This window comes from Pongo abelii, chromosome 21 (assembly GCF_028885655.2).
Source record: "Pongo abelii isolate AG06213 chromosome 21, NHGRI_mPonAbe1-v2.0_pri, whole genome shotgun sequence".
NCBI lineage: Eukaryota > Metazoa > Chordata > Mammalia > Primates > Hominidae > Pongo > Pongo abelii.
The window spans coordinates 3,319,737-3,334,623 of record NC_072006.2 but is presented as its reverse complement, the minus strand read 5'-3'; the positions used below and the strand labels follow the sequence as shown (position 1 = coordinate 3,334,623).

Here is a 14,887-nt window from a genome sequence, read left to right as displayed (position 1 = left end):
GTGGGTTTCCCCATGTTTCCTATTGGCTTTGGCAAACCCAGGTATGGAAATCCCCAGGAAACCAATTATTTCACTGAGTCAGAAGACTGGCCAGTGTTTACTGAGTCCATCTTGAAAATTCAACCACTATGGATTTCATAAAAAGGCACACCTCAAACAAAACTGAAACCCACATACACTCAAGGACTGAATCAAATATCTCATTGCTAGAAAACATGCAGTTGAATGTTTCTCCAGAATTCAGAACTCTACTGGAAAGGAGCTAAGTATTCCCTTCTAAGAGTGTCTATTGTTGTTTATAACACAATAAGTTTCCATGGGACTTATGTGCAGCAATGTACAACATCATTTTGTGTCAAATTGAGGCCAAAATATTTTATTGTACAAGTTGCTTCGAGGGACCACCTACTTCCGTTTTCCCCAATGCCCTCAAAATTACCTACAAAATGAATAAACTAATCGAATCTCTTTTTTCATAGGGAAAAAATGAACTCTCTACATGAAAAGATCCTAGTGCATGTCACAAAGTGGGACAATCTAAAATAAACTTTTCCCATGTGACTGGTCACATTTAGTCCCCTACCAAATAGCGACCAGAAAGACTGAAGGTCCTGGCTCACATGCAGAATTGAAACAAATTTTTAGCCTGATTTTGACTGAGGCATATTCTCCTATGACTGCTGTTGCAGGATGGTAAAAATGTTGGGAACTCTAGATGACATGCCCATTGTTGAGTAAACCGCTAGCAAAGTCACACTTTGAATGAGGTTTCATGTGTAGTTTGCTCTAAATTGAGCCAGAATAAATACTTCTTTGCCAGTGAAAAACTGTTAACTTTGAGCCATTGGCTTTTCAAATTTCTTTTGCTGAAAGATTTACAAAATACCTGTTTGTTACTTTCAAAGGAGTTGTTTGTTTACCAATGGCTTATAAAATTATATTGATATGATTGGGGTTGATCAAGGTTCAGAATAGCTCAAAATGGTAATATCCCAGAGCAAACAGTAATGTAAAAAAAGAGCTTCCTCCCTGTTAAGAACAAGATTGGGAACATGAAACACATTATTACATTAGTTAGAATAAGTGGATGAAGAGAAGGTAAATTATTATATACAACAACATGGTGAAAGAAATGGAAGAATGGGAAGAAATATGATGTCATGTAGCCTATACATACTTTTGGTGTCTGCAAAAACTTAGCTATGATCAGTCTCTAGTTAAAAAACTTCATCCCATCTTGTTGCAGGAAGTCAGGGACCCCATACGGAGGGACTGGCTGAAGCCATGGCAGAAGAACGTGGATTGTGAAGATTTTATGGACATTTATTAGTTCCCCAAATTAATACCTTTATAATTTCTTATGCCTGTCTTTTCTGCAATCTCTAAACATAAATTGTAAAGATTTCATGGACACTTATCACTTCCCCAATCAATACCCTTGTGATTTCCTATGCCTGTCTTTACTTTAATCTCTTAATCCTGTCAGCTGAGGAGGATGTATGTCGCCTCAGGACCATGTGATAATTGCATTAACTGCACAAATTGTAGAGCATGTGTGTTTAAACAATATGAAATCTGGGCACCTTGAAAAAAGAACAAGATAACAGCAATGTTTAGGAAACAAGAGAGATAACCTTAAACTCTGACCGCTGGTAAGCTGGGCGGAACAGAGCCATATTTCTCTTCTTTCAAAAGCAAATGGGAGAAATATCGCTGAATTCTTTTTCTCAGCATGGAACATCCCTGAGAAAGAGAATGTGCGCCTGCGGGTGGGTCTCTAAACTGGCCCCCCTGGGCATAGCTGTCTCTTATGGTCGGTCGAGGCTGAAGAGATGCAATAGACTCCAGTCTCCCATAGTGCTCCCAGGCTTATTAGGAAGAGGAAATTCCCGCCTAATAAATTTTGGTCAGACCAGTTGATCTCAAAACCCTGTCTACTGATAAGATGCTATCAATGACAATGGTGCCCGAAACTTCATTAGCAATTTGAATTTTGCCTTGGTCCTGTGGTCCTGTGATCTTGCCCTGCCCCACTTGCCTTGTGATATTCTATTACCCTGTTAAGTACTTGATGTCTGTCACCCACACCTATTTGCACACTCCCTCCCCTTTTGAAAATCTCTAATAAAAACTTGCTGGTTTTTGCAGCTTGTGGGGCATCATGGATCCTACCAACGTGTGATGTCTCCCCCGGACACCCAGCTTTAAAATTTCTCTCTTTTGTACTCTGTCCCTTTATTTCTCAAGCTGGCCGATGCTTAGGAAAAATAGAAAAGAACTTATGTGAATATCAGGGCAGATTCCCCGATACCATCTGTAAATTAGTTGAGGGAGGAACTCTATTCTCCTCAGTAACCTGTGGCAAAGTTTGGCATGCTTTCTTCTTCATAAGAAGGTTACAATTGTCTTTAATGTTACCTGCTGCAATGTCAGCTCACATTCCTCATCCAAAACCCAGTAATGGAACCATTCATAAAGTTCTAGATGTCATGAAATCACTCTGTTTTCTTATCTGACTGAATGGAACTGACTCTGCGGACTTGTTTTAGAGATACTATTGATCAGTTTCATTTCCTTGGGTTGTTGTTTTGTTTCTGCTTTTGCTAATTTCCCTCATGTCTATGTCAAGATTCAAAGCCTGTTTCAGTACTAGATGTGGAGAGGGATTATTTCAAAGCCACTGTTACTGTATTTTCCATCCATGCCCCACAGTTACAGGAGCATCAGCGACTGCTACGCTGGCCTGGCCTCTCCTCACCACCCATTTATTAATACCTACTTTGCTGTCCTGTGCTTTAGTCTTTCTTCACATGCCTCACACTGGATTTTGTTCTTTTACTCTACTGTCTATTACTGCTCCTCTTGTCATTGTCATTTCCCTTTATTAACCACCATGTCCTACAATGTTAACAGTCATGATTTATTATTTTATTAATAAAATCACAGCTTTAAGGCACAATGTTTTTAAGCCATAAAGAAAAACCCTCAAGAAGTGCTTTAATTTGACATGGAACCAACAATCTTCATGGGCAACCTTCAAATCTAGACACAAAAAGATGGTCATGGAGCAACCTCATGGAAGAAAAGCACAGAGGAATTCATCATGGTACCTATTTACAATAAAAAATGCAGACAATAGAACTACTAAAAATTCATAGAGACACTTCAGATCTCTTTCCAAGGGGCCAAAAAGGAAGAAACAAAAAATTGTTATGAACATGGCTGTAACATACACTGTATGTTACTTATCTACCCAATTGCTATTTCTCCTCTATTTCTTTGATGATAAAATATCAGTTTTGTTCAGGTACCTGATGACCATGGAATTGAGGAAAACTGAACTCTCTCTAGCCTTGTGAGTGAATCTTAATTACTCTAAGCCAATCATGAAAGTTATACCCTACTGCCCATGATTGGTTTAAGAATGGGAATATGAGGCCATTGTACCCAATGAGGAAACACCAGCTAGGGGGGATGTAGGAAGGTTTTTCTCAATCCTAGAAAGGGTTACAAAATGAAGACATTTGCTACACGGCCTTTGAGTGGTTTCATGTAAGGTTATGATGCGTGGAGCTAGGGCAGACATCTCATGACTGAGTTCATGGCCTGGAGCTAGAAGGCAACAACAGTGGAAATTCTAAAAATACCTGGAGATGAAATTGTTAAGCCACTAAATTAATCATTGTTACAACTGTAGTACCTCTGAATTTCCAGTAACGTGGCTTACTAAATACTATAACTGTTGAAGCCAGTTTTAGTTGGGCTTATTGTAAAATTGCAGCTGAATGCACCCTGACTGCTAATAAATTGGCCAAAAGTTATTAGTTCTTTTCATGTCCAGTTATATCCAGGGAAGAAGTTTAAGGGTGCTTCCACATTTACTGAGGTTGATTTTAATCATGATGACCTAGAGCAGTAACATGAAAATCTTTGTATGGGTTATTGATACTGAGAGTTATATAATTTAAACACATTAATGATTTTACATTCACATTTTATCTGTAAGTAAAATAGTTAATATTGTTGAACCAAAACACACACATGAAAAAAAAAAGCAAAATGAAACTCTGAAAAGAACCATATTCCCTAAATTTTTTTGAAATACAAAAACTAGCTGAGCCATCAACCATAAGCAAATTCTATTATGTCAGTTTACAAAGTAATGACAAATTTAAATCCAGACAGCATAGATTAGAAATGTATGTATCTGAATATATCACCTGAGACTGATTATTATTAAAGTGTTTCTTAAATTTCAGTCAAACTGGATCTTTTGCTCTAAATAATTTGAGCATTTTAAAAAGATCAATCCTGATTGGAAAGTATAGCAATTTCTGAAATTATGTTAAAATTTATTCCACTTTATTAGTGCATAATCAACCTGAGAGGGTGGCTGAGAAGATCTACATTATATGTTTATAGGAGAAACATAAGAATTAGCACCATATCTAAGAAATTATTAATTTTTGCTTGAGAATCTATATTGCCAACCTTAAAAACTTAGAAATTAAAAATATTAAATGTCTTATATAATAAATATGAAAGCATAAGAGCACAAAGAACCATGAAAATATATTTAGAATTATCCACAAGAAATCTATAAGAAGTAAATTGGTGAATGAAACATACAATTAAATAAAACTACCGTTTTTTAACTTTGAGGACTCAAGAAATACTTGTGTGGAATGGCAGTAATTTTTAGAGTAGATATTTTAAATTGAAAATAGAAGGGCAGGAAAATTGAAAAACACAATTTCCACAAACAGAAAACTATTCAGTGATGAATCAAAATGGAAGGAATGTTCTAAAACTGAGATGCCATTTGCTAATCTCAAAGTATTTGATCTACAGATATTCAGTTCATTCAAAGTTAATATTCATAAGACAATTAATTTTAACCAAACAATGAACATAAGATAATTTTAAAGCAGAGCCCCAATCAACTGTTACTATGGGAAAGAAAAGATTTGCTTTTCTCTGATTTATGAGACTATTTTGCTGGATAAAAACCAAAGTGATTTTGGTGCAGGGCATCCTCTGCTGGACAGAGGGTGGCATTACAACATTACATCAGCTATTTAGAACTGAAGTTTACTTGGCAGTATCCAAACTGAAGATTTGGTTAGTCTCTGATTCTCCAGGGGAAAGGGATTATAAAAATACCTTTGTCTGAGCCATATCCCAGATTAGTTAAAGCCAAATCTCTGGGGCTGGGTTCTGCACATTTGCAGTTTTTAAAAGCTCACCAGGTGATGATAAATGCTTACTCAATATTGCTATATTTTTTCCTTCACTGAGAAAGATACATGAGTTTCATATGCAAGAACTGATCTGAGACTGTGTACAAGGTACTTACATAAACCAAGAAGGTTTTATTCTTACTAAATGGAAATCAAGTAAAATAATTGTGCATTTTAATTCAGTTCTGTTTACCTTGGGCTTTTCATCCAGGATCTGCTGACGTATTTCCTTGTGTTTCTCTACGAGTTTTTCTTGTCGTTTACTTTGCGCTTCTTCTAGCTATAAGAAAAGTTACAAGAAACATTACTTTCATCTAAACATTTAAAAGTGCGTGTTTTCAGAAAATACTGAAAGCTTTTCAGATCTATGGCTTACATTTGATTATTTGATCTGCTGATCAAGAACTACACTTACAAGTATAGGAAACTGTAGTAAGTGTTGAAGCTAGGTGATAGGAACACAAGGGTGGGAGGTGGTGATCAATGGACTGTACCGTTCTTATCATTTTATAAAAATGTAAACATTTCTATGACATTAAATTGGAAAAAAAAAAAAAAGGACAGCCCTTCGAGGTTGCCATCATCTCTATCATTGATGACAATTAAAAGTTCTTTTGGGAAAACTATCATTTACAGTATGTTTCCGGGCTCTTGACTTTAGAAATGACTCGAGTGTCTATTTTTAGATGAATCCTTTTACATAGTGGTTTGCAGTTCAACTTGCAAAAATGTTGATTAAGGAGTGCCCATCCTGTGAAACAGCTCTGCTAGGTGCTAGTGATAAAAAGATATGACAAGGCATGACATTTCCTTCCAGAAGCTCACAGCGAGCTCACCAAATGTTCACACATGGTTTGCAAAGGAGAGAGCATGATGAGCCCACATACCCTCTTGATATACTGCACCACTTCCTGGATATATGACCGGATCATCTCTGTCTTCTCCCTAAAAGCAAATGATGAATACATCATTATACCAACTCATCCAAAATTGACAAAGGGGAATCTCAGACTTCTAGATGAAAGGTTACAGAACTCTCAACATTCTTTTTCTTTTTTCCTTATTTTTATTTATTTATTTATTGGAGACAAGGTTTCGCTCTGTTGCCCAGGGTAGAGTGCAGTGGCACCATCATGGCTCACTGAAGCCTTGACCTCCCGCGCTGAAGCCATCCTCCGGCCTCAGCCTTCTGAGTAGCTGGGAGTTACAGGTGTGCACCACCACACCCAGCTAATTTTAAAATTTTTTTGTAGAGACAGAGTCTCCCTGTGTAGCCCAGGCCCCTCTTGAACTCCTGGCCTCAAGCAATCCTCCCACCTAAGCCTTTCAAAGTGCTGAGATTACAAGTGTGAGCCATAGCAACATTCTTATTACTGCTACAAGAAAGGTATAATCTGCCAGCCTCCAGACAAAGGTCAGGTTCCTCCCAAGGCACAGGCTCTGTTTTCACTAAATGCCAGGAAGATTATGGGTAGGAAGTGAGGATTTAGCCTTTCCCTGAGGGAAGCTCTTTGCTTACTCTTTATCTAAAAGGCCCTGGGTGTGCCTCACTCTTTTATTGAACCAGTCTTTGCTTGAGTCTTCCCTGTTAAAAACCTTACCAAAAGAATCTTTTGAAAGGCTGACTAGAGGAGAAACTTCACGAAGGAGTCTTTGACTGGTTATGAACCTGTGACTCTGATGTACAGAATAAAATAATTCCCAGATGAGCTGTTGGGGAGAGGGGACACTTTTGACTTACTCTTCCATCTGACTTTTGTCTTTGGATTTAGCTTCTGTTATCTTCTCCTGCCTCTTTTTATCCATTTTCTTCTTTAATTCTTTCTTTTCTCTGAAGTCACAATGGAAGTAAAAGAGAAAAAAGAGGCAAATCAGATGGGAATTTGTGTTGAATAAATTCAGATGCACATGTCAATTGTAATGGGAATGAAGGCTTACTTCTCACAGATTTCTTTGAGCTTCTTTAACTGATTGTTCTGACACTCTTCTGCGACATCCGTCAACTTTTGAATAAGCTGGAAAAAGAAAATGTCAGTTTGCTATTTCAAATGATCGCAAACAGAGCTTCCTTCCCACCTCCCTCAAACAACAGAATCTATAGTTAGAAAATCTGTGATGGATGTTTCACAATAGTTAAAGTTGTCAGACATCTAACATTGGCAATGAGGACAATTTAGAACCATCATATTATCTAGGCTTATGGGTTTTAATATGAAATTCTTCTTATTATCTCTTTTTAAATAAACAGAATTCATTAGATTGCTGTGGCAGTTACTATAGCCCAGCTCAGTGCGAAGACAACTTACAATGTAGAACCTGGTTCCAATCTCTACCCTAAGACTTATTAAAAGTGAAATTTGGTGCAAGACCCTGCATTTTCAGAACCTACATTTTCTCAGTTGATCACTGTCTTTATGTCTTGGAGGTGCTGTGAAGCTCAAAATAAAAATAAGTATGACACAAATGTAAGTTATAATCAACAGCAAGTTATAATTCGTGGCTCACAACTATCACTCATTGTTGAATTGCTTTGACGATGACATGAGTTTCCCATCTTAGAAGCTGACATTTATGTTCTTGTGTGGGTAATTTCCAGTAGATATAAAGAACATCAGAAATTCTCTTTGTGCTTTCATTGAACTGTCACTACATCACTGTGAACACAAGTATTTATTGTCATACATCTATTATCAAATCAAGCCCCAAGGGGGCATCAATTGTGTTTTTGTATCCTTGGTATTCTGCACAATTCCTAATATTCACTTGATGCCCGGTAAGTGTTTGCCAATTACATGAAGGTAATTCTGCCTGGTAATCTTTTCCTTTTTTCCTCATGAGGAACCTGGAGAACCTTCTGCAAGGTTTTCAGGTGGCTGTAGCAACTGGACTCAACCCTTCCTACTGGAGCACCAAATAGATGGTGTGGACATCCTCTGAAAGCCCCCACTGCTTTTCCCATAGATGGAGATTCTCTTTCCCAAAACATATAAGGCAAGCTGAGTTGACCAGTCTTATATAAGTGTAGCTGTAATAGTGACAAGACAAATCATAATACCACAAACTTTTGAGACAGCCAAGTATAAGGGGGTCCCCGGAAAAACTGCAACGGGCCTGCTCACTGGGAGGAATGCACACTGAGGTGGAGCCACAGAAATCCACCCCATTTGCAGCAGGGAGGAGCCAGGCCACTCCTCTTCCTGGGTGGAACTTGGAATTCAATCTGCAAGGTGGGAAGCACACTAGCAGGGACTCCAGCCTTGCAGAGAGAACCTGTTTCCCTCTTTTACTTTTAACACAATAAAACCCTGTCCTCCTCACTCTTCAAATTGTCTTCAAGCCTAACTTTTTGTGGCCATGTGACAAGGACCCCGTCTTTAGCTGAACTAAGGATAGGGTCCTACAACACTTTAACTGATAATTTCTATATGTCAGGCATAGTTTTAAAAGATTCACATGTGGCTGGGCACAGTGGCTCACACTTTAATTCCAGCACTTTGGGAGGCAGAGGCAGGCGGATCGCTTGAGGTCAGGAGTTTGAGACTAGCCTGGCCAACATGGTAAAACCCTGTCTCTACTAAAAATACAAAAAGTTAGCCAGGTGTGGTGGCAGGCGCCTGTAATCCCAGCTACTTGGGAGGCTGAGGCAGGAGAATCACTTGAACCCGGGAGGTGGAGGTTGCAGTGAGCCGAGATCGCACCACTGCACTCCAGCAACTCTGGGCACACTCTAGGCAACAAGACCAAAACTCCGTCTCAAAAAAAAAAAAAAAAATATTCACATGTATTTATTTAATTTTGAGAATTACCCTATGCGGTTGGTGTTATTATTTTTGTTTTACATAAGAACACGCTGACACACCTGGCTCAAGCTCTGGGCTCAGGGCCCCAGAGCTGGTAAGTGGCTGAGCTGGGTACAAACCCAGACAAATAAGGTTCCATGGCTTGGAAGAGAATTACAATACGGAATCCACATTCATTGAAAATTATCATGAAATTTGATGCATTCATCTGTGAAGTGGATTAAATCGGAACAAATATTAACTAGAACTTGGGCCAGCAGAAAGCCTATTTGATCATTCAAAAGGGATTGCCTAATCATGATTATCACAGTTAAAGAAATCATGAGGCATTACTTTGTAGTCATGCCATTTATCAAGCTGTCTAGATGTAAAATTCCAATGTGCAAAGACTCTGGCCATTTCCTTGGGGTCTCCTGCAATGCCTCTATTTAGCTGAAAGTGTCCTCTCACTAGCACCTTCCCTTCCCTAGAGGGCTTTTCTCCTCTTCCAATCACCTGAAGGAGTTACAGAGAGTTATCCAGGGATCACCTTCCTTGGCTGCAACATCAGAATCACGTGGGGGAACTTCTTAAAAATACAGATTCCAGGACCTATGGACTCCAGATGTCTAGGGGTAGGGCCTGGGAATCAATATTCTCAAAATCTCCCGAGGTGATTTGGGTGCTTTGTGCCAGACTTGAAGTGGGAGGTTGTCTTGGTGGACCCTCCCTCATTCTACAAGCCACTGCTAAGTCTCCCAGCAACTCTTTTGAATTCAGTAACAATTATATTTCTGTTTCCATGTTCTCATCTCTATCATTCACCTGACTTCAGAATATTTTCTTGATTATGCCAGCATCCGCTCACACGTACTGTTTCCTTTCCACCTACAGCCCTTATCCTCAGCAGCATCGGCCTCCAGTCAATATTGAGACTAAGCTGGAGAACTCACAGACCTTCTGCCCACTCAGTTCTGACTTTTATGTTGGTTTGGTGTCAGGCTCCACACCACTGTCAGTGCCATACTCCCGCCAGACTCCCCAGAAGTTCCCTGTCTGCTGCGTCCTTTTGTCTCCCTCTTAGCTCCCATCACACCCCCTGCATTTGCCCTTTACCCCTTGCAGAACTAGTTTCCACCTCCTGTGGTCCCAGAACACACATTTATCTAAACTATGCGATTCAGCCACGATGCAATGGATATTTATTAAGCACCTACTAAATAGCAGGCACTGTTCTAGAAACTCTGAGCTGACGGCCTGGTTTTCTAGATTTTGCTACTCAAAGTGTGGTCCACGTACCAGTGGCAAGAGCATCACCAGGGAGCACATTAGAAATGTAAGTTCTCAGGCCCTACTCCAGATCAACTAAGTCAGAATCTACATGTTCAACAAAATTCCCAGGAGATTTGAGTGCACATTAGAGTTTGAAAAGCATTGTCTTGGTGGTTGTGGAAGATGGAGACAATCTGGAAGAAACCATTTCAATTTCTCTCTGCCCCTTCCCTTTCTAAGCCAGTCTTATGTGATTCTCCCCTTTGACTGCCCAGATAACTCTGGGTGTTGGCCCCCTAATTGGTTTTTCCTATAGGGTATCATTTACAGACATACCTTTTGTATGTAAATATCTTATTATTGCCCCCACAAAGGGATGTCACCATTTCATCCTTCCATTCTTAATAAATGTTTAGAATCCCAGGCTCTATACAAAATAGGCACTGAAAAAAATGATTGTGAATGAAATCTTTTAAGTTTCAAAACTACGCTGGACCCAATCTCAGTGATAGCTATGAAAGCTCACATTCAAGCCACAGGCTGCCTTATTGGAAATACTTTTAAAATTATATAGGTTTGGTGTTTAACAAGTTAAATTTGCTCCTTCAGGAAAAATCATCTTAATGTGAAATCCAGGTGTATTTTTTAAACTGAGGCTTTTGCACGCAATTAAATGAAAATGGTGCTTCCCTAGAATCCCAAGGAGTATATGTTTTAAAAGGATATCTCTGTTTAATATGTAAAATATGTAAATGTCCTACTGTGCTCAGTTTGCCTTCATCTCCCCCATAGTGCCTTACTACACAGCCCCACCTCTGCTCATCTCAGCCTTTTTTTTTGAGACACAGTGTCACTCTATTGCCCAGGCTGCAGTGCAATGGTGCAATCTCGGCTCACTGCAACCTCCACTTCCTGGGTTCAAGGGATTGTCGTGCCTTAGCCTCCCGAATAGCTGGGATTCCAGGCGTGTGCCACCATACCCAGCTAATTTTTGTAATTTTAGTAGAGACAGGGTTTCACCATGTTGCCTAGGCTGTTCTCGAACTCCTGACCTCATGTGATCTGCCCTTCTCAGTCTCCCAAACTGCTGGGATTACAGGTGTGAGCCACCGAGCCCGACCTCAGCTATTTTTCAGAAGACCCTCACTCTTACTGAAATTCTGCCCATACAGCATTTACTATTTTTATTTAAATTTTGTCTACTGAAGCTCCAGGAGACAGAATAATTAATATTATGATTCTGTTAATATTAAATAGTATGCCACTACTGTCCAACTCACATTAAATTGGCAATGGGATTTTATACGGGCATCAATAATTTATCTCTTTTTTATGCTACAAAGAGAGGATTTGAGGTACACCTGTAGTTTTCTCTACCCAATACTAACTACTTCTCCAGGAAGAACTTCCTCTGCTTTCTGAGAATGGCCTCACCCACATGCTTCCCTTGGGAACTACTGTATTTTTTACCCCCCATCTCTTGGCCAAGGTAATTGGTCCAGGGGAGGCATTAATCCAAGTTGGGTCAGTCATACTCTGACTTCTGGTTGCAGGCTGGGTCATCATAGGACCCAAACAAGGTTTTCTCCAAGATTTTTCCTACATGTCAATGGAGAAATAAAACTCAGAAGGGATCAGTGCCTGTATTTTCTATCAAGGGGAAGCCTGTCTGCTACTTTGGAAAAGAATAACACTAATATGCAGAGAAAAGCAGGCGCAGAGTTTGGACAGCCCCCTTTCTTATGTGATATACCCTTTGTACTTTTCTAGTATATACCCTTCTGGCCTAAGTTAGTCTAGCATGGAATTCTGTGGCTTGCAATCAAAAGAATAATGACAAAATAAAAACAAACGAAAACAGAAATAAAACAACTCTGCTTAATCTCTAAACAAGATAAACTTCTGTGTTTTGGGCTCAAAGTTCTTACTGCATAAGATGTGAAAATAGTACCCGGAAGAGTCATTTTTCATATAATAATTGAAGTACTTTTTGACTAACATAAAGGCAAGGTATACCAACTTTTGTTGTATTTATCAGCAGGCTGGCTCTGTTCAAAGAGCCATTCAATCATTTATTAGTCACAAAACTCTGAAATAAACTGACTATTAAAGGTAGAGAAGAAGCAAAAATTCACTTGGACTTCCTAGGAAATAAATTAAGAAGGTATGTGGTAAACTGAATGGTAGTAAACAACATTTAATTTTCACTTTTGGTATGATTTTTTGTTTTTCTGTCCCAAAGGAACAGACACATCTCAATTACTTTGCTGGTTTGTTTGCCATTCATGATAACTCTCCCAGCTCGATGTTCCAAACCTTTTAAGGAATTAACAGAAAGGCCCTGGGGAATAAAACTTCACGCTTGTTCTCAACTCTGCTAAATTTCACTTGGTTTAGTCATTTGAGGGCAAGAAAATGGTTTCCATGGAGGAGAATAATTCCTTGACTCTAACTCAAAAGGGATAAAAAATATGTGGACAGAAATTGGTATGTTTGGAGTCTCTTCTAAGAAGGATAATCTTGGAATATAGGCAAAAAGCCAAGTCTAGAATATTCATATTTTGGGCTCAACACATCTTCCTTTCCCTTCCACTAATGTCTAAAGAAGATGCCTCTTTCTTTCCTTTTAGTCTAAGCATTTACTCTGGATTTTTCACTATACATTGTTTTTCTTCTACAAGAAATTAATTTACAAAACATCTGAACTAAGTAATGATCTACACAGCAAGCACATCACTAACAATTTGAAAACAAGGTAGAGGCAAGGAGGATCACTTGAAGCCAGGAGTTTGAGACCAACCTGGGCAACATAGTGAGACCTATCTCTTAAAAAATAGAGAAAATTAGCTGGGCGTGGTGGTGCATGCCTGTAGTCCCAGCTACTTGGGAGGCTGAGGTAGGAGGACCACTAGAGCCCAGGAGATGGAGGCTGCAGTGCACCAAGTTTGTACCACTGCCCTCCAGCCTGGGCAACAAAGCTAGACTTGGTCTCTAAGAAAACAAAAACAAAAGCAAAAACAAGGAAGATGTTTATATGGCAGTGTGACCTGACCATTCATTCAAAGAATATTTACCTACTATGTGCCAGTACTATTCTAGTAACGAACTATAGAAATGATCCCTGAAAGCATAGTCTTTGCCAGTACTATGCTAGTATTGATGGTCCAACCTTTCTCTGTGAGCAGACAGAGAGGGCCCTGTCCACCCAGAGCTATAATCTCTACTAGCTCCCTTCTCTTTTCAGAAGGAGAAACTCTTGGACAAAGAAGTCAAGCATCTTGATCATTCTATGAGATACTCTTTCATACCTATAAAATCATTATTTTTAAAATTTCCATAGCTAAATAGAACTTATATTAAAATAGCTGCTTATTTGAGTCTCAATGTTATAATAATCTTTGAAATTTTTTTTCCTTACTGAGCAAAGAAAAAATGAACGTGAGTCTGACCAAGTCTTCTATTCAATGTGGAGCTGCCACCTGATATGGTTTGGCTCTATGTCCCCACCCAAATCTCATATTGTAGCTCCCATAATTCCCATGTGTTATGGGAGGGACCTGGTGGGAGATGACTGAATTATGGGGGTGGGTCTTTCCTGTGTTGTTCTTGTGATAGTGAATAATTCTCACAAGATCTAATAGTATTATAATGGGGAGTTTCCCTGCACAAGCTCTCTTTGCCTGCCGCCATCCACGTCAGATGTGACTTGCTCCTCCTTGCGTTCTGCCATGATTATGAGGCTTCCCCAGCCATGTGAAACTATGAGTTCAATTAAACCTCACAGTTTGGGTATAAATTGCCCAGTCTTGGCTATGTCTTTATCAGCAGTGTGAAAACGGACTAATACACCGCCTCGAGTACGGAACTAGATAAATAAATTAAGCTACATTCATACAATAAAGTAATATGAAGCCATGAAAAAGCATTAAAAAGCATGACATGAAAAATCACCATGACATAATGCTAAGTAAAAGAAGCAAATTGAAAACTATATGGATTTGGATCTTTGTGTGTGTGTGTGTGTGTGTGTGTGTGTGTGTGTGTGTGTGTGAATCCCATTGGGGTAATAATCAGGAAAATTGACAAAAATGTCGACAATTATTTTATTTCTTATTTCACTGCTAAAATATTTTGCTTATTTGTCACTTCTTGTTTAGTAGAAAAATGCAACATTTTTTGGGAAAGCTAAATTATTTATTTTTCAAAAAAAAATGACCCTATGTAAAGTCCAAATATTGGAGGAAGACAGATGGCACTACCACAACTGACAGTAGGGATACTTCCTGACACTGCAATTACTCCTGGCACATATACTTCACCTAGGCAACCACAGAAAGCAGAACATTCAAGTGTGGCTCCCAGATAGCTGGGAGAGCACATAGTGCTGGTAGAAATCATTCAAGGAGAGACAATGAGTTCCCTCAAGCTGTAGCAGGATATAAAAAACTGTAATACTTGTTTATATTTGAAGTGTATATAGATTTCCTAGTCAATTCAGCTATTGTACAGAAAAAGGCTTTGATTAAAAACAATATTTTAGGTGCATTATCTTGTTGTTCCGCCTTACAGTTTCATGAGGTAAGAGATATTTTTATC

General features: G+C 39.0%; 1 protein-coding gene across 3 annotated transcripts in view; it reads right to left on the bottom strand.

The window, feature by feature from the left end:
* PLCB1 (phospholipase C beta 1) overlaps positions 1-14,887 on the bottom strand; it is a 750,426-nt gene that overhangs the window by 89,931 nt on the left and 645,608 nt on the right. For all 3 annotated transcript variants that reach the window (XM_024238987.3, XM_024238989.3, XM_054541566.2), the window contains 4 exons: positions 7,179-7,255; positions 6,982-7,071; positions 6,128-6,185; positions 5,434-5,520 (listed from right to left, as the gene is read on the bottom strand). In XM_024238987.3, the coding sequence (XP_024094755.1) occupies positions 5,434-5,520; positions 6,128-6,185; positions 6,982-7,071; positions 7,179-7,255 (312 nt within the window). The remainder of the gene's footprint in view (positions 1-5,433; positions 5,521-6,127; positions 6,186-6,981; positions 7,072-7,178; positions 7,256-14,887) is intronic.